This window comes from Rhyacophila brunnea, unplaced genomic scaffold (genome assembly GCF_057557595.1).
Source record: "Rhyacophila brunnea isolate RB1 unplaced genomic scaffold, BYU_Rbru_1.0 scaffold_4, whole genome shotgun sequence".
Classification (NCBI taxonomy): Eukaryota; Metazoa; Arthropoda; class Insecta; order Trichoptera; family Rhyacophilidae; genus Rhyacophila; species Rhyacophila brunnea.
In genome coordinates, this window is record NW_028233068.1 from 400,688 (window position 1) to 425,217 (window position 24,530).

A 24,530-nucleotide genomic window follows, 5' to 3' on the forward strand; every position below is an offset into this window, starting at 1 on the left:
TACAAAATATAATCTATTATAACAAAGTTTAATAATGATATTAATGATTTCAAGTATTTGGATAATGAGCCGCTAACAAAAATACAGTAGAATGGTGTCAGATTCTTGTGAGAGTGCAGGCGACTCATTTAGGCGTCGGCATGGTTACTTTCAAGCAGGGAACACAAAATTAATGGTAACCGGTTTACCCTTCTGGGTGTGGTATAACAGCCTAAATATCTCGAGTGTGGAGAAATATGGGATAAACTTAAACACGTGTTAAAGAATATGCTATTTTCAATAGTTAATAATATGCATTTTAGTTTGTCATGTTAATGTAACGAGGTTTCAATACATTTTTTTCCTTGACCATGTTCGATCCTAATAGGATTATATGGGCCTCCACAGAGTAGAGGTTTGTATTAACAGATTTTGTTTTTACGAGAAATGGATGTCAGCCACTTGCTCAACCTATTAGGTCCATACCCTGAATCACACACAAATTGAAAAACAATATGTGTACTTGCCAGACCCAGGATTCGAACCTGGGACCCACGGCGTTATAGTCCAACGCTTAAGCCGCGCGGCCACCGTGGGTATACATTTATAAGAAGGCTTTTTAGAGATACATACTGTTATTTTAAATCCATATAATTAATGCAAGCAATAGTAGTAGCCGTTAATAGTAAATTATTTTCAAATCGGATCATTCATAAAACCGGTGCCACTTGTGAGGTCATAAGTAGTTTAAAAAATTCAATGTCATGCCCTTTTATTTTATCAGTTGGTGCGATCCAATTCAACAATAATTTATACTGGTATGCGATGGGTTGTTATCATTTTCACAAATACATTAATTTCCAATATGCACATACGTATAATTAAATATAATTGAGTGAGCGGATTACGTGACTTTATACGTAAAACATTTTGCAACCTTGGAATGATTATTGATCTAGAGTTGAATATATCATATGAAATAATACGATACATGACATAATCTGTATTATAACCTACCTATTACAAACTACATACGATTTTCTTAAAAATATCACAAAACACTTACAATATAAATAAATGCACCAATATTCTAATATTACATAATATTATGTAGGCGTATGAATCTGTTATAATTGTGTACAATACTATTATTGCCAAAACTATTTCAAACACAGGTTTTTTTAATCTCTGTAAACTTATTCTTTTGGTTTTATTTGATTTATTTACAATAGTTATATATAGGTATTATAATAATATATGCAATTTATAATTAAAATTAAATGGAAATACCAATAAAATCAGATTCAAAGTAAGTAACTAATATAACAGAGGTCTATACTATAATGTAAGATAATTAAATCAGTTGTTTAAAAAGGGACTTACATTATTGCTTTTTGAAAAATCTGGCAAATTTTCATCAATAATTTTAATAAATATATACCCGGAATAATACTAAAGTGCCCTTTAAAACATCCTAATTTGACCCTTTTTGAAACAAATAATTTAATCATCGGCCTCTGACTTTCCCAAAACATGCAATGCGATTATATTGCGTAGACTGCTTAAACTGCTTCGACTCTTAGAGGATTGAAACGAGTAGAGTGATTAGACCCACCGAGACGATCACCTCAGATTCACCCGTCAGTTACATTTAAATTTTAAATGATAACTTCATCGGACTGAACTGTTCATCTGAGTCTGCGTTCAGTTAAGAAGCCAGGCTTTAAGCTAGGTTGATATATGAAAATTCTTTGTGCGGACGAGTTCTGAATATTTGCTGGATGAAGACATGCCGCCGAGAACCGGTCCAATTGGGTGAAAATATTCACCGTACATAAGATGGTGTTGTCACCGGTGTATGTTATCCAGTTGTGACATACCTTTCAGTTTTCCCATACATATTTGTTTCATATATTAGTAAAATCAACCTGTAAACTTAAGTTCTATAGGATATGAATAGAAGCCAAGTTTTTGATACAGTTTGCATGGAGTGGCGATCACTGAATGCCGAAGTAAATGTAATCCTTGCACCAGCTGATGGCGCCCTCCTGGTCTGCGCAGCACATCGGGTAAGCGAAATTGGACTTGGTCGCTTTAGCGCACCTCTGGCACAGCTCGAGAAGATCGCTCTGGTGACAAAATAAATAACTATTTATTTTAATAAGTAATGAAGATTTATTAGGATAATAACTAAAGCTCGTCCATTTGACATTAGTACGTAGGAACTTTCATTATTTAAAACCTTATAAATATTGAGAGGTATTTAATTCACTTTTAGTAAAATATAATAAATATTATAGGCAACGCAGCAACTTCATAATTTGAAATATTTCGTAATTCCTATAACTGCAACATACACAGGTAGTTGTGTTGTTCAAAGTTTTCAATTTTTTGTTGTAGAAAAATTTGCATATGATTTGAAATATTTTTCAACTCGGTGAATACATAAATCAAATACAACTTCTAAATACTCAACACTATTCTAAATTTTAACAATTTCGAATATTTTCTTTATATAAAATTTGTAAGTAATACTACTTTCGAACCCTAATAAGAATTGAATAATAAGAATTAGATAATATGGATGTTATTATATTCCGTAATATGTAATCGGCGGGTTGGAAGGACATAATAGTATAGCACAAGAGTGTACTCACATCATGGTCACACTGTGACTGTTCTTTGAATTTCTTGATGAAAGCAACCGTTGGCAGCGCCCAATTGGGTCTGGCTTCCGTCTCCAATACGCCCAGCCAACAGATCACCACCATCATCATCAGGGACATACGCAGTAATGTCATCTGAAAAAAGGAAAATTCTTTATTAGTTTCGCTGACAAAGTAGTTTGCTCTTTTCTACCTAGGTACTTAAAAACAATTTATTATAAATATATTAATATAATTTAATACAAACTTATAATATTATTATACACGTATGACTACAAAAAAAATTATAATTGTTTTATAACTTTTCTAGTTGTTTTAAGAAAACATTTCTGTATTTTAATTTGTAAGTACTGATAAAAGTCAATTGAGTATATTTTGTTGTAAATGCGTACCTATTTTTATTTAAGGTAATTAATTGAATAATTATGAAAACATAATATTTTCTCGTTCAGTTGTATCTAAATATTTTAGTTTTTAATGACAGGTATATTATGTATTTTTTATTCAATGACTTAACCAAGTGGAATATGTACTACATAATATTGTGTTTTATTTTAATCGATACACTATATTTAAGATTATTATCGAACATACAGGATTCGGTCGGTATCCTTTTGTTAATGGGTACCATGATTAAAAAAAATGGCCGCCGATATTAAGGAAATTTGATAACCTTGGATGCAAATTCTGTGACGTCCCGTGGGGGTAAGCAGATTGGGCGTCGCTTAGGGGCAGTAGTTACTCGAAAGGCGGTAAATCGTGGAGAATCATTTGGTATTTATAGAAATAGCTACCTAAACTTGGTAATACCGAAAATATTTTTTTATTAAAAAAATCAGCTCAATGGTTGAGTATCTCTAATTTTTCTATAACTTTGCAGAAGTCCAATGAATGGCTTCAGCCAAATATCTCAGATTTCGCATCAATAATGGCCTTGTTTGCTCCTTGCAGTTGTTTATTTTAACATAAGTATGTAATTTTTCGAAGATATCTGTGAAGAAACTCAGAAATGCATGACCATTAACTGATTTTAAGAGTGTCATTTCGGATTTGTCATTTAAAAACTCACTGACAATATCAAATAGTTCCATGAATCTCTTCAGGAAATTATTCCCCTGTGACAACCATCTTATTTCGGTACGAAAGAATAGTCTGTTGTGTTCAGAATTTTTATCCTCACAAGATTATTTGAAGAGACATTCACATTTGGCATTTGCTTGGATAAAGTTGATACATTTTATAACTGAATGTATTATATCATTTAGGGCAGTGAAAGCTATTTAGAAACTAAATTTTCTCTGTCCATAACACGAGTAGAGTTGGGTATTTACCGGGAAAATCTTAATCCCGAGATTCGGGATTTCTAGAAAAGATTTCTCGAGATATCGGGAAATTTAAAAAAACCTGTGAAAATCCTAAAACCAGTGTAAAAACAAATTTTAAAAAAAAATCATTTTTTTTTATTTATGTAAGAAGACAAACAAAATAGAAGTAGGAAAACAAAAATAATTCAAAACATTACTGGAATGAAATTTCAAAAAACACTGTCAATCTCTGCGTCTGATAATCGCATACCTACGCTTTTGAGAGGCAAAATTCCCTGATGTTGCAAAAATTGCAACATCAGGGAATGAATGGGAAACATTTTGAGTCGATGTTGGCAATTGTGTTAAATGTCCCGATCAGTCTTTGAGCGTTTTGTGTTTTCTGTCCACTTTTTTCATATAGAAAATCGTTTTTCAATTAATATTTGATAATAAAGAAATCCAGAATCCCGAGAAAAGATTCTCGAGATCCGGGATTTCCCGAAATGTTAAAAATTTCAATTCTCGAGATTCGGGATGGAAAATCTCGAAAATTTCTCGAGAATTCCCGTCGGGAAATTCCCGAAACCCAACTCTTAACACAAGCAACATGTCTGCGTTGTCATTCTCCAATAATTTTAAACAACCGCGTGAGAAAAAATGTAAGTATCAAATATTAATGATTTGTGCATTGCCACCCAACACATTCAAATTGCTACCCCCGGTGGGGCGTACGCCCCACGTTGGGAAACACTTGTTCTACATTATACGATACATCGAGTTTTTTTTTGAATTAGACCATTGTGAGTTTTCATTTTAAGCAAACTTGCTCTCTTGCTTTACTGGACATTTCATTTGCGAGAGAATGACTGTCTGGGGCTGATAAAAGACTTGTCTGCCACAAACGACCATTAAATAGTCGATAATCGCCATTTTGTTGTGAATAAATACGCGATATTAATTATTACTTATTATTAATAGCTATTGTTGTAAGGCTACTTGTGTATAATGGGGCGATTCCCAACCTTTTTGGCCGTTAACTTGATTTAATATCCGCGGAATCCCCACCGGTCTGACACAAATATTGACGGGGCCGATCCACGACTCGCCCCGTGCCATACTAAATGTACCTACTGGCCATGCGGGTCTGAAAATGGATTTGTGAAGTAGAATGATAGTTTATACAGTATGCTTTGTGAAAAACGTTTATATAGGAAATAAGCACCCGGTGTACGGGTAGCTTCGATTTTATACATAGGTAAGATTAGAAAACATGATGTGGCTGTTTTGAATGTATTAAATATATCAGACAATAATTATTATTCTTTTAGTTTATTAAATACCCAGCCATGTTGATTTTTATTGAGAGTTTTATTAAACATATACGTATTAAATATTCGGTGGTATTACCTACGTACATAGGCCCTGCTCTATCCGTGAGTTGATACTGAATAGCACGTTCTATGACAGGACAGGGATAACTACATAATAAACAAACGTTATGAATTGTGTACACTTGTACAGCATACATAGACATTTAATAATTTGGTATCAGTAAAGATAAGTACCTATAAACCGCTATTGGCTATTAAAAATTGCAATAGTCATATTGGTAGGATTTTTAAAAAATATTTTTGATTGATTGTTTAGACTCGAGGTTGTAAAAAATATGTAAGTATCTTTATTAGATTTGAATACTCGGCGAAGGGAAGTTCTGAGGTTTTAGTAAATTATGATTTTATTAGGATCGGACACGGTCGGAAAATCCCTTTTTGCAAGTTTTTACAGATTTTCGCAGAATCTTGGTTGGGAATCACTTATACTTATAGAATATTATTATTTATTAACTTTGTCCTTCGTTCGGCGAATTCGGTGAACTTTAGCTTAACTTTGTTTACAAACGCGTTGCGACATTATTTACCACTACAGACAGATTAAATTTGTGTATCTATGTACATATTTTGTATGAAATGAAGATATTTTAATAATATTAATAATACAATATAATATAAAAAAAACGTTGGTAGCCTGCGTCGCTGAGGCACGCGTACATTAATACAGTCGAACTTTGTTATTTCGATCACAGAAATAGTGAGATCTCGGATGTAATGAGGAAACATTCGTTGACATTTTAGTTTATGATTTTCTCCATATTATATTTATTCACTTTTATAAGGAGCTACTCTCAGGTATACCGTACAAAACTGTTAATGTGTCGATCGTCGAAAAACAACATTTTCGACCCTAAGCAATAAAATCCGACTGGGTAGTTAACTAGACGGATGCTGCCGGGATCGGATTATGTTTATGACACTAGTTAAGTATCCAAGTACATAATTGGTGGTTTCGCCGACAACATTGAAAAAGTGTCCAGGCATATGGTTGAAATTGCATATAAAAATCCAAGCTTTGTGAAGTCAGTATGTAGGTACCTACCAGCGCCGGCGGCTAAGCACTTCATCACAATAAACAACTTCTTTTGTATATTATGAATGCCATGCTTGTTTCGGGGATTTTTACGATGATTTTCAATTTTTTTATGTTATATGCTTAAATATAACGTGGCGCGAAAAGTGTTAATATATAACGATGTAACGAGTAATCGTTATAACGAGCAAATTCAGTCGGTTCCATCTTCCTCGTAATAACCAAGTTCCTCTCGGGGTTCGGTGTTAAGAAAATGAAACGGCGCTTACATTCTTCAGTGACTATTTGTTTTATGTACGTGGTGTATTTGAATATTTATTAGAGAGTAAGTAAGCATCACAGAACAGATAATAAATAGAATACCAGTAGGCCATATTCAATACGCCGCATTGTGAAGCAGGATTTTGAATGTGTGAGTGTCCTACGAAAATGAGACACGCATTATGCACGTGCAATGGTGTGTGTAATAAACCAACATTAAATGAGCGTAAATGCATAAACCGAGAGCAGTTTTTAGTATTCGACGTAAAATGTATTATTGACACGTGTGTAAGTTTAACCCGGGTTCTTCCTTACTCGAGTCGGTTACCTTCTATCGCCTTACCCGTTATGTATTTCAGTTCCCATTATTTCTGAATTCCCTGGTAAGCATGGACGAATTTCGACAGCAACTAGTAGTATTTTAATAACTGACTGAAACTACTTTAACCATATTCTAGTGTCAGTCAGAAAACCGGCGAAAGTCGCTTCCAAAACTAGGTACACGATAGGTTTAAAATCCCGGAAACCCACTCGACTTGTGGATCCAGAAATTTTCGGATCTTAGGAATATTTTTCAGACAATAGATAATTGGCAATTCCAAGTAGGCACCTACGCGTTGATACCGTATAAACCATGGCATCCTCAGAGGATCCAAGGCCATGAGGCCTGAATCATCATTGGGCTGATTCATGCAAACATGAACAGATCGACTGCGAGGCAAATTTCTAGCCCGTAAGCAAATAGTAATTATTAATATCATTTTTTAATATTATTACCTACATTAGCCTTCATCCAATTTTGACCAATAGGTATTAAATTCGTACACTTACCTACATAAATATTGAAAGCAAAGTTCCCAGCCATACAATGTACCTAGCACCTAGAATATCTGATTTGAGATTACCTACTTTAAAAAAATATGTATTTGTACCTAGTTCAAATAATTCAAAATATGTACCTACCTAGCAAAGAAATACAGCCTTTTCAAAGCAGGTACCTAAAAAAGGTCTAGCTGACTATTTCTGTAGTGAGCGAAATTCTCAGAAATAAGCCAGGTACATAATATGCAGAGTGTTTTTGTCATTTTTCAGAGATAGAATTGTGAATTGTTTGTTGGGTATTATTACTACCTACTCTGCCCTACCAACCCCTAATAGGGTCATTCGGGTTTTGGTCTCTGCGGACGTCGGCTGTGGCGCCGCGCTCCCGGCGTCACCGCCATTTTAAATTTATTTATTTTTTTTAAAAATATTTTTGAATATTTCCTACGCTGTAGTACTTTGTACCTAACTGTATTCCGAACAATAAACGCCCTGTTTCCGCCTGTACTTCCGCGTTGTCAATCAACATAAACATGTTCCCGAAAGAAGAAGCAGACGATATCACCGTGACATTCATAATCAGGGGGGTCCAGCGCATTTACCTACACCCCCCCCCCTTTCGGAGGAAACAGCGTGTATTGAATTAAAATATGTCAATCCACAATCTTTGAATTCTGAGGGTGTGCTTTGAAGACGGCGCGAGAAATCGGTCATCGGTCGACGAACAGCACTGGTGCACTGTGCACATGAGGCAGAATAGAAGGCCATCCATAGGCATAAAGTCCACCAAAAAAGCGCTCGACGCGCTCACTACTGAGTAGGCCCCCTCCCACCCGCGCATTACCCTTCACCTATCTAATAAGGGGCTCAAGCAGCACAAAATAATTATTTTTATCAGCGTCTCTCATAACAGTCATAACAAAGCAATAAAAATATTATTAAATTCTCGGGACTTGTAATTAAAATCGGACACGAAATAAAATTAAACAATGAGTTCTCTGTTATTAAATAATGGCTTCTCGCCCGTCGATCGACGACGCTTCCAGAGCGTGATTTTGCTCGCCGCGTTCAATGAATGGACTGCATTGTATTTTCGTTCATTCGTATCGCCGAGAAGCCAAAAAACGATGACTCATGGGGCGGGCGCGCATAATGCGTCGTCAAATCCAGTGGGCGCTGGCGTATTTGATTACGTTGTATTTTCGTTGATTTACGCGCCACTTGTGAAATTTTGCGCGAGAGCCACACTTGCTGCGTTAAGTGGGTTTTACGCCATAGACTGAAACCGTATGCGGTTTGATTAATTATGTACCCACCGTTTCATTTACATATAGGTAGGTACTTCAGGTATATACAGGAGACTGGGAAAGATATTTTAAATATTGACGGACATCAAGTTATTGCCTATCTAGTTGTGTACAATTTCAATAATTGTCGTTATTTACAGTGTTTTATTATTTGTCTTTTAAGTGTCTTTACTTAATATATTGCCCAATTTTCATTTATTTGTTTGATTCTATGTTGAATTATAGATTGGTACATAGTCATAATAATTAACTAAATTATCACGATGTTTAATCGAACTAAAGGATAGTAATAAAATTTCATGTAATTCGGTCAGTATTTATCCGTCTCCATGCACGTGGAAACTGGGTACTTATAAGGAAGACATAAGAAAGTTTTCTTCAAAGTCAGTATGAAAAATCAATACAACGCAAGTGGATGTATTTTCGATATCGCTTCATGTCGTTTGTATGCAATAATGTGCTATTTGAGGGGTGGCTTTATGATTTTTACATTTAAATAAATATTTAGATAATAATATGTTCATAATAAGAGATAATTAAATTCCATGTCATTGTTCAATAGTGATATTACGAGTATGTATAGAAAAATATATTACAGCATGATCTAATTGTTCTATGCGGATGTCTCATAAGGGCACGATTACTTATATTATTATTATTGAAATTGAAATCAAATGCGTTTTCACCTTTAACTGTGTATACTCGAACATCTTCTTGGCTACGTGTTAAAACTGTGAACTAACAAGCTCCTACAATTTAGTCGACAACAGCGCCTTCCGGCTTTTGCCCAAATCTTCTTGTTGGAGAGTAGGTACGAGTATATAAATAAATATAATCATATTAGCGACGTACCTAATACATACTTGCTATCGATTTAGTATTGTATTAGCAATTTTACTATTCTTAGTTTGATTACAATGTATTCAGTATTGTATGCATCTATTCAATATTCACATCAAAATAATTAATAATACAGATCGGCTATTTGAGGCATTCGCATGGCATAGTCACGTTCGACGAATTAATTATCAAGGAACTTCGATTCTGATTCAGAAAATTGTGAAGATGTTTCTGCAAATCATATAGGTAGGTAGGTACCTACCTACCAGTGAAAATTTTGACGAAAGCTGCCGGCTGATAATGAGTGATGACATAGTTATGTACCTACTTTAATATAATATATATTATATACTTATATATTTATATTATATGAAGTGATTTATGTAGATGCTTCGTGCATATGTAGGCGCTCCAATTAATTTGGTGCATAATATCAAATGTGACGCATTACGTTTAACCAAATATTTGAAATCTTATTGAAAAAAAAAACACGATAATATAATTTGATAAGAAGAAAAATAGGCCGTGTGTGTTATTTCTCAATCTTGGACTATCATAACACTAAAGTATATAACATATGGAAAAAAAGATTTGAATGATTTAAAAATATGCAAGAGGTTATAAATACTTATGTGAGTACATATTATATTTTAATATCTGTCGTTAAAAAAATAATCAGGTTTTGTTTTTATAATATTGATACAAATAAATTATGTGAAATAGGCCTATATCATAATTTTTTTATCTACTGACTCAGTTGTTGTCAATCGTCACAAAGTAATATCTATGTTACGTGATTCTCTCAAAGACGTTTAGAATAATATAGAATATAGGATTTAAAACTAATCTTAATCACTTTATTAAAAACATGAATTCTATATTATCATCAGTCATCACCCATTAGTCATCACTCGTAATAACGACATCAGCCAAGAAGTTAGTGATGGTAGTGGTTGGAATTTGCGGAAGACAGGGGAGAAGGACGTTTCTTGAAGGCAGTCAATACCTATTATTATGTATTGTGATTGTGTTATTGTGCCAATGATGATTTGGAAACAAAAATGACAATCAATAATTAAATAAAAAATTTATATAACGCGTGTTACGTTTTTATCCAAAACTCATTGAAAATGCTGTTATAATAATAATAATTGTAGTCCAAGTAAAGTTATGGCTATACTTCAGCTGGGGCACGGTCTAAAACGATCGTGATTGCGCGACGCGAAGATTGTGCAAACGATGCGTGCAGAACAAAACATAATTTGTCATAAAAATTCAACATGCGTCCATTTAGTGTTATGTTTATTGTTCTATTTGTAATAATAATAATATATTCATTGACATGTTTTCTTTTTTAAGTAACGTTTTTTAGTCATCTTTACATCCATCCATCCATCCATCAAACCATCACAGAAAAATTTAAGTGTTCACAACTCTACTTTCACACTCCGATTGGCAGCCAGTCCGAAATTTCGTCGCACCTATAGTTGAAAATTATTTGCCGTTTCACTGAAGTATGCTCTTAATATAAAATTAGTAAAAAATCGATGTTGCGTACCGCGAATCACGAATCACGAATGATAATGATTAGATGTCGGTTGACGATCTATCTATCGTTGGCCATGTAATATTCATTTTTTATTGTAAACAAAATTAATAAATATCTACACATGTCGCAATATTAAGAAAAACTAGATTTTACTTATCTATACGCCATTGATGTAGGCCTAATGTAAACACAGGATAACATTTTTTATGACTTGACCATTTAAAGAAAGGCAATTACAGGGCATGATTCAGGCATTCATTTTACATGATATATTTAAAATATGTTACGAAATTATTAATTTACACAAACACATTTTTCATTTTTTAAATAGCTCTACAATCCTGTGTGAATTTGGGCTTTCGGGTTTCGTAACAGATTTTTGTTAGACTAGAATTGGATGTTAGCGATTTGCTCTATCTAGTAGGTTTAATATCTGGCTACAAACGGTACAAACGCAACATGGAAAAACAATATATAATTGTGTCAGACCCGGGGTTTGACCCTGAGACTCACGACTTTATAAGCCGACACATTACCGCTCAACCGTCGTGAGCGCTATTTACATTTAAATTTTATAAATTCAAATCTCAGACATTCACTTTAAACTTCTCACTCGGGCCCTGAATATTTTTTTATAAATCACACGAGTGATGTGAATGTTATCAGCTGAATAGGCCTAGTTTTTAATAAAAGGCTGCACCCGTGACCCTTGTAAAAAAATATTTTTTATATCTTATGTGATGAAATATCGAATGGTCTACACTGTACAATCTACATAGGCCTACTTTTGGAACGTGTTGAATGACCCATAACGATGGGTATATAATTACATTATTTACAAATATGAATTATTAAAATGGTTTTATAAACTAGTTATTGGCATTTTACCACGTTTTTCATAGCTCATATTCTTGTTTCCGTTGGTTGTTTATCCAGTACAAATCTTGCAATCTATTTTTAACTATCTTCTCGACTAGCTAGACATTTGAGACTTTTAGAATATATCAGAATACGATGCCGATGCATTCTTTTAATACTTTTAGCCATCTTTAAGTAGAATTGAATTAATTTTCAGCTAATTCTGTTTTGTATGAAAAGTTATTTCGGAAGAAATCCGTAATCCAATTCACTATTATTGGTTGCTAAGGGGGTGGTCCTAGCAACTAAATTCTTAATATATACGTGCGTTATTATGGAAATCAAAATGACATTTCAGTATTCTGTATTTGTTTGTTTGTTTGTTGCAAAATAGTTGACAATTGCCTTATTTGTGTCGCTACATTTCAAAATCAGCCAAGTCCACCTTTAGGTATTTTTTACTTGTTTGTGAATTGCTAAAACACTACTGCTTTCTAACATTTCTGCATTATCAAAATGTGATATTTATTAATTTTCAATATTCTATACTCGAAATAATATAAACTTTCACCCTTGCGACTGTGTATTTGAGAAAACAAAAAGCTGGTTTTCTCCTATTCATATATTATGGACTTGGTTGATTTTGAAAACTAGCGACACATTTGTCCTAAATTATTAATAATACATAATCAAGTCCTTATGAGCAGGTCAAGTTTATATTATTCAACAGAAAATTTCAAAACGTGGTATATAAAAAGTTATTTTTATCTTGTAATTATTTAAGTTCATGTTGTATGAAATATAATTATACATTACAGTACTAATTTCAAGTTCCCCACCATAAAAGTATTTGTGAAAAACATGATAAGTATGGTGCATAAAAAGGCAACCACGAATTAAACAAATATTTTGGGGAATTCAATATTGTTCAGGAGGAATATTTTATATGTTGTTTGAGACTTTCACAGTTATTTGATGTCGTTGTTGCATTGTCAGTGTATGCCGTATTATAGTCTTCCTCGTTCGTTCATCTTTCCGGGGGTGACATGACAGGAATAACAAACGGTGAAAACCCAACAACTTAATACTGGACTATTATTCCCAGGTTATTGAATACTTGAAAAAACGTCACGCAGAATTCTCGAAAATTTCGGGAATCGTCGTATTTTGTTTATACCTATACTGCCGTTTTTGTTTCTAGAATCCACAAATAAAATAAAGTACAAATTCAATACATCAGTTGACTAATTTTGCAACATAATTTTTACGCCCAATTTATGCGAAAATGCCAAGTTGGACTGCGTTTGGATTTGAAGATTAACGGACATATAGAAAATGAGATTAATGGTAGGTAAAACAACGTGAAATCCCAATTTCCCCCGAAGGTGGAGCATATGGGCATGGTGGAGGTTGTCGTAACTTTTTAAAGTAAGGCTATTTTCCTTGAATCACAATATATTGAAAAATGAGATCTGAATATGCCGGATGGTCATTTCGAAACTTAGACCCACGGCTTTAGACGCTTTTGAAACCATTTATTTTGTGAAATTTTCGAACTATAATACACCAGTCAATACAATAATAATATTATCACCTTATAGAATACTGAATTGTTATTAAAAGTTATAATATATTATATATAAATATGCTTGGTGCGTTCTCTTATCTCCTCGTTGCTCCTAAAGTCATACCACCGCACACCCAGTATTCGTCGCAAACATCTGTTTTCGAAGCTCAGTATACGGATGAGTATACTGACGGCTTACAGCCTCTCATCACGCTGAAAGTGAAGAGGCGACGTTGGACCTGGCTCGGCCACGTGCTGCGGATGCCAGAAGAGAACTTTAACCTGGCTTGCCTGTTCTTCAAGCCGACCGGATTCCGGCGTCCTGGAAGGCCGCTAAATACAATCTACAGAGTCTATACGGCGGAGCTACGGGATGCTGGTTTGACCTGGAACGAAGCAAGAAGACTGGCGAGCGACAGGGATTCTTGGAGGCGCCGCGTGGTGTCCATATGCTCCAGCTAAGGGGCGGATATGGCTAAAGAAGAAGAAGAAGAATATAATATAAATATATAAATACTTTCTGATAGCAGCACTGGATGAGTGTAGAAAACCGGATTTTGAACAGTATCTAACAATGAAATGACAGGTAGTTCTAAGAAAATAACTTTTGAACACAGATATCCAATATTGTAAATTTTCCAACGTTCTTACAACTTATCAAGTACACGTGTACTTTATCAGAATATTATTTAACATTTTTCTTTACGAGCATCAGACCTGTTCACGAAATCACAACGTGATGCAGAAAAAGAGGCGTTCATTTATGAAAATGTTTTTGTTTTTAGATAGGAGGGGGGGGGGGGGGGCTGCGTGACTTCGCGAAAACAATCTTAATTCTTACATAATAATAATATATTAGAATATGTAAATATACTTTTTATGTTGAAATTAATATTCCTAATAACGATATCTCAAGAATTTTCGTTTTTTTTATACAGATTTCGCTCACCGCAGGTCAAAAATCATTCAATTATCAATAGAGTGTGAAATATATAAAAAAAAAATAAGATAATTTTCAGTCGGTTTTAATGTCGTTTCGGATATTTTATTTCCCGCTTACGATAAGTATTCGATAATATTGACAGTAGTGTGTAAGAATAAAAAAAACTTTTTCAAACGTGGATGATCAGCGAACAGTGACGTTCAACGAGTATACTGTATTATTGGCATAACCCGAAAACATCCGATAGTAAAATAATATATTTAATACATATCTAAAAACAGATTTGTTTGACGCGGAATTGATTTTAATTAGAGACAATAATGAATTACTTGCGTCTCTTTGAAATATTGAGGTAAATATTTATTCTACATTATTTACGTGATAGAATAATAATATAGGCAGGTACCTACTGAATTCAACCCGATATTAATAATTATAATAAAATTAGCTTACTGTCCAGTTTGTTACTATTATTAGTAGGTAAAGGTATAATATAATTATAATCCCATGCTACACGTAATTATGCGAAAACCACGAAACCTATTTCGGCGTTTGATGGCTTGAATAAGAGACTTGAAATTAAATTAAAAAATATACTAAAAACTAAGCAATTGAGGCCAATATATTAGGATTTTTTATATACTAAGAACATAGTACATCATAGAGCAGGGGTGTCAATACGGTCTTGTGCACATGTCGTGTGTCTCGCCGCGATTCGCAGCGAGTGCATGTGGACACCTCAATGAGGTCACACGTCCCTGGAATGCACGCGAGTGAAAACGTGCCATGTGGACAAGGCCTAGGGTCGATCGTCAAAAATATTTAATTTATTTATTCATAATTTGAATGTATAATGGGATTTTATTTATTATACATATTTCTATTACTTATCAGAATTTTTAATTATCTAATTCTAACACCATCTACTATATATGATGCAACAACTCAATAATTTGGTCAAGAAATTAACCACAGAAGATTTAAAAAAAACAAGATGGCATGGTTTTATTTATGACTTTTCCATGTTTTACCAAAAAACAAAGCAGAAGTAATTGCAGGAACCCTTTCGACACTTTTTCGTATTGATATGTTGAAACTTGAAGAGGAAATAATTTTATTACGCTGCAAAATTATATTTACATTAAAGCAAAAGCTTCATTTTAATAATATATAAAGCTTAATATATAAAGCTATATTATTCAAGATAAATTTTATAAATATTAACAGATAAGTACCTATTCAAATCTATTAACATGTACTGAAAATTGTACGCCTGTTTTAGTTCGATATACTTGTGCGAATCAGTGTTTTCGCAAATGAAAATTATAAAATCGTAGTACAGAACAATCTTTAACGGACAAATATTTGGAGTCATGTTTGAGAAATGGTTTGATTAATTATTACACCCCCAATTATACAAAAATTGTAGACACCTTACAAAGTGGGGTAAGTAATTCAAGCTCTGTAGCATCCGGAAACTCAAAATAAAATGTATGTATTAAAAATAAAAATATCGAATTATATTGCGGGCATAAAAATATAATACAATACGTTTTTTATCTGGCGGTGCGGCTACGACAAATGTATTAGTATGATTTTAATGTTTGCTGCCTATAATCAATTACAATTATTCAATGCGACATGATTTACAGCTGATTTAAAAATTGACCAGTAACGTTTTTTTTATTATATATATGAAGTTAAAACTGTAATATGCCATACCATTTTAAGAGTTTTCATGAAAGCGAAAGCTTTTATGCAAAGCTCAGCGCGCTTGCGATGTGCTATGCTCCGTAGAGGTGTGGCCAGTAGCGTAGCACATAGCTACAGACTATTTACTCATAATTATCTCTTCGCGTCGATCAAAATACTATGATGCGTGGGTTGAAAATTCTTTCTTCTGGATGACCACACTTATGTATGCGCCGCTTAGGTTAGTAATATATAGGTACTCCAATCCCGGGATCCCGAGCTATTTTCGATACCTATGAATCCCGGGATTGATAAACATAATCCCGAAAGTTTCGGGATTGATTTTTTTATCAATTTTTATGGAAAATAAAATAAAAACGAAAATATAACAGAAAAAATACTTTTAATAACAAATAACTACATTAGAAATAAACTGAGTTTGAATGAAGTTTGATTTATATCCATTTGTAAGTTGCTGATTCATTTTATTTTTTCATATAAATTAATAAAAATGAGAATGATTGGAAAAAAACAATGCTTCGCACTATTAACAAAGTAATTTCACCATGATCTCATACGTTTTACGGCAGTTTCATATTTAGCCGACTAATTAGATTTATGAAGCGGAAAGGCTATAAGTACCTACACCATGAGTTGCTTTACTATTTTAAATCTCGCTAACCCATTCATTAAGTCTTTACTATCAGAAACAGCAATCTCATATTGAATTCACATTATTATTTATATTACAATATTATTTACTCCATTAAACTTATGTATTTCTAAGATTGAACGTATACAATATTAACAATAAATGTCTTAAATAGTATAAATTATACTAGATTTATTTTTGACTGATTTTATCAATGTTATTTTTAAATATACAAATTTTATATTGACAATGGAAAAAAATGCCAATCCCGGGACCAGTCCCGGGATCCCGGGATTTTCAAATTGTAACCCCGAAATCCCGGAATCAGATTTTTGGCTCGGGATTGGATTCCCTAGTAATATATATATATTTAATTTATTTTTTGTGTATTACTAGTGACTATATTATAATTGTTTTTTTAATACCTATATAAAAGAGTAGATGTATTATAATTTTCGGTTTGTCAAAAGAATTAGTAGTCGAAGTGTATGTGAATATCATAAAATTTAATGATTATGGAAGTAATTGAAACAGATTATGTTTTCTATAACATAAGTACATAATTTGGAACAAACTCAGAGACACACTGATTTGAAAAAATCGCAGAAAACAAAATATGCATCTAATGGGACTTGGAATGGGAATTCACATCCATCGTAATCCAGACGGTGAGCTTTACCGATTAAGCTGTCGTTTCGATTGCTATAGTTTGGTAAAGATGGACGCCCTGATTGCGATAAACGCGAGTTCAAGTCACATTGGTATACTTTATTCTAAGGTGTTTGGTTACATATTGGTTTACCCCTTGTAGTGCTACTAATTACCTGGCAGCCGATGTACTCGCACCGCTGACGACGGTATACGTATTCGTACGCATACAATCCACGAACCGAATCATTGTTTTGTTTTTACTGTATGTACTTGGGTTATCACCGCGTGTGCTATCCTCTCGTGTCTCTTTATATGAACGAAATGGAAACTAATAATTATTATTTTATTGTTGTATTACCTATATGGTTGATAGTAGGCACTTTTCATTATAATGTGATAAAAATAGTTGAGGATTTGGAAATAATAGATAATAAGTTAGCTCGTGGCTTATTATTCTCTAGAAAAGTTGACATTGAATATAATGAAATGACTCATAAAACAAAGGTTCCTTAACCTAAGCTGTGCTTTGACCTGAAAATGATAATTCAATCATCAATACTTATTTTGCGCCGAATAGCATAATGCTGCTATTTAGAAAAGGATTTAATCATTTATTAGGAAATAACAACATTAAAAGACATTTCTTTTATTATGCAAAGTTATTACATATAACATGAAAATTATTTAATAAGGACTCTAACGAAAAATGTCATAAAATTTAAAAAAGTAAGCAATATTTAGAGAGGTATTTAACTTAACTAAAAATATATATTTTATTTACAATTTACGTTGTTGAACTATTATATACGTCCACATTGTAGCGTAACCCTTTAGGAATTTGGGATATTATCCTAAATATAGATTACATACATTACATAAACATAATAGGGTCATACTTTTCGGTATTGTAAATTATACTTAAAATTTGTACAAATACTTGATTTTAGGTCCTTAATAAAACCCCACATTTAAAAAAATAAATATAACAATAATCGGTGTTCGTTGGTCAATTTGGCAAAACGCGGATATAACATTTTATTTCTCGTAGATGATATAAATATAACAATGTTATACTATTGTTATAATTTCAATTAATTTTTTAACATATTGTGGGCATTACAAATTATAAGTTTAAGACGTTCACAACATGCCATGAACCATTATATAGAAGAAAAATAATAACAACGATAAAATGAAAATATAAAAAGAAAACATAATATAAACATACAAAAGGAGTGAAAATACAATTATACATCTATAAAAGTTCAAAGAAGTACATCGAGTTTGCTAAGGAAACCCTATTGTAATAATTTATAAAATAGCGTCCACCCAAAGTCACCCCCACGCACGTGGAATTTATCAACAACCGAAGCAATTTGGTTGAACATAGTTAGCGCCCTCCCAATTGGCATTACCAGTGGCAGGTTGAATCTGCACCTTGGGAGAATAAACAACTGATACTCTCTATTTCTAAGATAGTTATCAGGGACACACAGGTAAACACTGCCCAGAATGGCGAGTTCTTATTTATACCTCGTATAAGTCGAAAAAAATACGTAGCTATATAAAGATCTCTTCTAAATTGCAGACTGTAGTATGTAAGCATACAACATACATATAATAGTATTTGACCAATAATAATTATTTGTTTTACACTGTTAAAGTTTCTACATCTGATTGAATTGATGTCATCAAATTAGAAAACGGTTCCAAAGATTGGTTAAAAATGTGTTCAAATGGGACCTGGTGATTGGACTATTTCGTTCACGTAAGGAATATCACGGAAGTTTGTATCACGCTTATACAATTAGGAACTTTGTGGGAATCTATGTTTTTACCATGACATATGAATACATGTGTTTATGTAAACATTGACATGCTATCAACTTTGATTCCAGCAAGTTGTGTTTGCCATTTTTTTAGAATTGTGTCGCAATTTTATTCGAATAATATTTTTTCTTGGATCCGAGTACTTTTTGCATATTGTGCGCGAGTTTATGCTAATTATAATAAATATTATTCGAAAAACAAAGCGATATCTTGAACGAAAGGCCATTTTGAAATAATCTCATGTAAATATTCCACTAGGGTCACTCAGCTTGACTTTGGAGAATGGGTGCAATACAATTATTTATTAAATGAACTATTATCAGGACGATTTCGCTCTTTTATTATAGACCACTGACCTCTTTTTACTATTTAAATAAGGGCGAAGATGTCATATAGAAAATCACAAGTCTAGCATCTACCGAGAATGGAATAGGTTGTAAATATCAAACTGGTTCAAACCAGTGTAGTATTTTTTCATTGGCATGTTCGAATTTAAACCAGTTTGGAAAATTATAGCTAGAATTAATAATTTGACTAGTTTGTAAAAAGCGTTGATTTGAAATTTATATCACCAGCCAATCTAGCCGTCGGATAGCTACATTATAATGTGTCACTTGAAAGTACGTCATGTACTCAGGGATGCGTCAATCGTTGCTTTTTCAATTCCATTATTTTCATCTAATTTGATTTGTATACATTACACAATACAAACCGGAATTGCGCATTTTCACATGCATTCAACGTCCACAACGCATGCGGAAATAAACATAATTTCAGTGTAAATTTGCATAAGTTAGTGTATTTTGGTACTGGTTAAGGCAGGCGTCGAACAATATTTTTTACATAGTTTGCTCATACTATATTTATAGCATTTTTTGAATATGTAAGAATGGATCTACAGATAGTAATACATTTGACTATTCGAAAATACATTATAGAACGACAAATGTTTCCCATTGCCATTTCTCCGAGATAACGACTCAATTACAAACTGCAGTGACAAATTTACCGCATATAATATAACTGCGCTCTTTGACAAAATAATAATTTCAAAAAGTGTACCAAATATGGCTGTATTATCAATTTTAACACGATGACATTTATAATAACAATCTTTTGTGGTACTTATTGATATATTTTATTAGACCATTATAAGTATGTTTATTTCTGTGATGAGAAAAGACAAGGTTGTATAATGACATACCTATACGTTTTTTATACAAAGTCTACAGATTATCTAGATCTTAATTTTTGACCACCACGTTAAAAGGTGACATTGTTTTTACAATGCGGAAAAATTTTGTGATTTTCCAAAAGTCAATAAATTTGGCTAATGTATAACAGATAATATAATATATTGTTATATTCTGTATTCAAAATAAGCATACATATTATAGTAAAAAACATATAATTTTATCGAAATTAGTTGGATTATTTAAAAAGTAATGATACATATGCATTACCCACTCGGTTCGTAAAACAAACTTGGACACCAGCCCAAACTCACATTTTTTGAAAATGAAACGATCAAAAAAACGAATTTCATGAAAAATTCATGTGCTTACCTAAATAATGTTGGAACATTACAAATTGTTTTTTATTAATAATAATAAACATGATTGAATCTGCCCTATCGATAGCAGATGTAAATGCAACAATACTGGCTACAATAAAGTACATAACAGCGAACAACATTTTAAAAGAAAAGGTACATATCCTTGAATTGTATGATAATTTTATAGATTTAACGCAAATAAAACAAATCATAAATAAATTACTATCAAGATAAACACTGACAGGAAATAAGATTCGTTGAATAAGTGTTTATTTTTTTAGATTGCAAGACAACTTTATATTTTACGATTTATGTTGAAAATAAAATTTTAGATATTGGGCAATCTATTGTATGGATTCGGTTTTCACCAAAAGCTTTAAAAATATATTTACCATTTTTACTTGCTCCAAAAATAGAAGGGAACTTTTTACTTTGAACAGCTTAAAGTTAGTCAATAATTTAATTTGGGTCTAGGAAGATTTGGCGCCGGACAATTGGACGCCATGCAATTCGAAATTAAATAGACGTTAGGTACTTATAGGTACTTTTAACAAATATATTTAATAGTATTATTTATATTTAAATTATTATATTATCATTTAATAGTTGGTGAGAATTTAAATATGCACACGGAAATAATGATTTAATCGTGCATATGTTTAAGTTCCAACGAAAAAAGAGTTTTTTATTTTATATAAAGCCTTAGGCATGATAATTCTCAATCCACAATAAAAAAAACAAAATTTTAAGATTAAAATGAATTAAAACTACTAAGTAGTAGATAGAAACTGATTAAAATACCTCGTCTACGTTCTGTATACGTGTCTACGACAGTGCGGCGTCCAATTGTCCTGGCGTCCAGTTGTCCCATTCCCTTTAATTTAAAGGACCTACGTGCTAAAAACCCAGCAAGTAATTTAATTGACAATTAACACCAGAACAATAATGTGTCCATTTTTTCAATGAACTATATCATTGGGTATGTACTTATTGTGTAAAAAAGTAGAACCGACAGACCAGAAGTGGAATTTACCAGTATGTTTTATTTATTATAATATGTAATATCATTGTCATGGGAATAGTCATATTTATATAAATATGTGAAGTTATGCGTTAGACGTAGCCTGGTTCAGACTATGGTAGTATTTTAGTCGAGTGGCGAGTGATTTAGTTATCACTAAACGTTTTAGCAACTGAAAGGTGTCCAAACATAGTGAGTACATTAGTGAGTACATTAGTGAGTGGCAATCAAGACGACCAGAGTATAACATAAAATATAATAAATAAATGAATACATTTATTTGTATTGAGTACATTAGAAGAAGTGGAGGAAGAAATTAGCGAGAGAGAAGAAAATGGAAACTTAGTAGCAGGATACTAAACAGTTAATGTTTGACTGGTTTTAGTTGTAAATCATAATTCCGATGATGGTTTTATAACCCGAAACAATTGCCTGCGTAAATGATTTTTTCAGCTTTGTTTAAAAACCATTATAATGGAGTTCTACCACGTAAACGTATAATATTACAATTTTATAACAATTTAAGGATACGCACATTACCTAGATATTTCGGTCATGGGTTGAACAATATTATTAGGCGGAAATTTATATTAATAGATTAGGATCAATTTAATGCATATTATGACGTTCACAAGAAAATGAAAATATTATCCAATTCATTTGTTAAGCGGTGACGTAACAGTATTATGTTTTGAGCAGGGAACACACATAATAATGATGGAGTTTGTTACCTTCTAGGTGTGGTTGTAAGAAGGTAAGATTCTCGAGTGTTGAGAAATATGAGATAAAAACATGTTAAAGAATATGTTATATTCAATATTTACGTCTGTATCATAATATGCATTAAAGTTTGTCACGTAAACACAACGCGCATTAAATATTGCTAATATTTGATGACATTCCTTCTGCTCTGTATTTCTTGCGTTTAATGGCATGCCCCTCATTAAGTCATAAACTAAAACTGCCGCCAAAGTCTTGGTTTATGGTAACTGGTTTTAATGTGTGAATAATTCTTATTATTAATGTGGTCTGTGGTTGTGAGTCAAAATTTTCGTTTTAATAAGAATTTTTTAACCTAAAAAGCGAGGCAGCTTTAAGCTTTATAGTTCCACTTGCTTAGCATTCATTTTTAAATATAGGTACTTATCTATGAATTGTATAAATAATCAAGGTGTCAATATTTTAATACAGGATAGAAGGATATGACTCTTGTTGCATGTGCATCGCTGGTTAAAATCCCAAGGCTGGGTTAAATTCACAAGTCGTTTTAATAGTAATGTCTAATGACCGATATTTGTGTTGAGTGTATTTGTTACGTTGTCTAGTTGAAATGTTAACAAAAGATTGGTACCTATACCTATTATGCTTAAGCTCTTATTACAATTAAATGATATATTTTTTTGTGGAGATTATTTAAAATACTTTAATAATATTATTTACTTAGTTTCACATATAAAATAATTTAATAATATGTAACTTACAGTAGAAAAATGCCAAGAAGAATTTCCAAATGCCATTTTAAATGAATATTGGTTCTTTACGATTGTTTCCGCGAAACCCTTTTTTCCGCTGAGACGTTCCCGGATCACTTTTTATTAATATTTTTCACTTTGATTATTTATCCGGACGTATTTTTATCACAAACGATTGTCTTATCACACAATCAGTTCAAAATCACAAACGATTTGCAATATGAAATTATTTCCTAATTAATTTATTGATTTATCAACACTTAGGCACTTTATCCTGTTCGGTTGTATGGGACGATCAATAAACAATTTATAATTAATTATTATAGATTTATAATTGCACTACTGTGTGTAAGAGTAGCACTTTCAAATTTACGATATGGAGTGATAGTTAGTTATCAAATTCTGAGCGCGTTGTCGTGAAGCGAGCGACTGAATATGACATGCGAGTAAGCGACGAGAGCTTTTATAAGCGTTGGAACTGTGTAAGATAAAGAATAAAATAAACTCATCGAGTAGTGTGTAATATTATAATTATTTCATGTTGTCTATATAAGATGTATTTAATACGCTGCGTGATATTCGATTTTATAATAATTCTTTTACAGCCAAGGCGACTAGACCTCAACGAGACAGCGATGATTCAATGATATTCTTAATGACGCCGAGCCCCTTAAAAACACGCCAACAGCAAAGACGCTGTGAATGCTGTTTACATTTTACTATGTCATTTATGAAACTGTGTAATTATAATTACCTACTCTACTAGTATTTGTCATTTTTCATTTGAATTAAAAATGCAATTTAGATAAAATTATACAATTATCGAGGTAGTGTATATTATCATCTAAATTTCGAACGAAGATCTGATAGTGATATCATGTCATTATTTGTTATTTTTATTTAAATAAGGAATATTGTAAACGATGAGTATATAAGAAATGTAGCTTAGAGAGGCCTTAATACAGCAGTGGATAGATTTAGGCAGATGATGATAAGAAATTATATTTTACGTTTTTAATGTGTTCGATTATTTGAGCTTTTTTATTTAAATTAAAAATGCTGTCAGCTGATTGTGTAATTTCTATATTATTATTTTACATTTATATTAAGAATACAGTTGAGACACCATTACAT

General features: G+C 32.4%; 2 protein-coding genes across 2 annotated transcripts in view; one reads left to right on the forward strand and one right to left on the reverse strand.

Annotated features, from left to right (window-relative positions):
• Window positions 1–24,530, forward strand: part of LOC147066714 (uncharacterized) — a 1,113,477-nt gene that overhangs the window by 60,900 nt on the left and 1,028,047 nt on the right. The gene's annotated exons all lie outside the window — the stretch shown is intronic.
• On the reverse strand, window positions 1,376–23,833 carry LOC147066715 (uncharacterized). Its single transcript, XM_085955054.1, has 3 exons — window positions 23,406–23,833; window positions 2,637–2,780; window positions 1,376–2,108 (listed from the first exon to the last, which is right to left on the reverse strand). Exons 1-3 carry the CDS (start codon window positions 23,439–23,441, stop codon window positions 1,977–1,979), a joined length of 312 nt encoding a protein of 103 aa, XP_085811180.1. The 5' UTR covers window positions 23,442–23,833; the 3' UTR covers window positions 1,376–1,976.

Coding starts and splice junctions, on each gene's coding strand:
- LOC147066715 (XM_085955054.1), bottom strand. CDS start 23,441: ATGGCATTTGGAAATTCTTCTTGGCATTTTTCTACT. Junction 2,781..23,405: donor CTTCTTGGCATTTTTCTACT/GTAAGTTACATA, acceptor TCCTTTTTTCAG/ATGACATTACTGCGTATGTC. Junction 2,109..2,636: donor AGTCACAGTGTGACCATGAT/GTGAGTACACTC, acceptor TTTTGTCACCAG/AGCGATCTTCTCGAGCTGTG.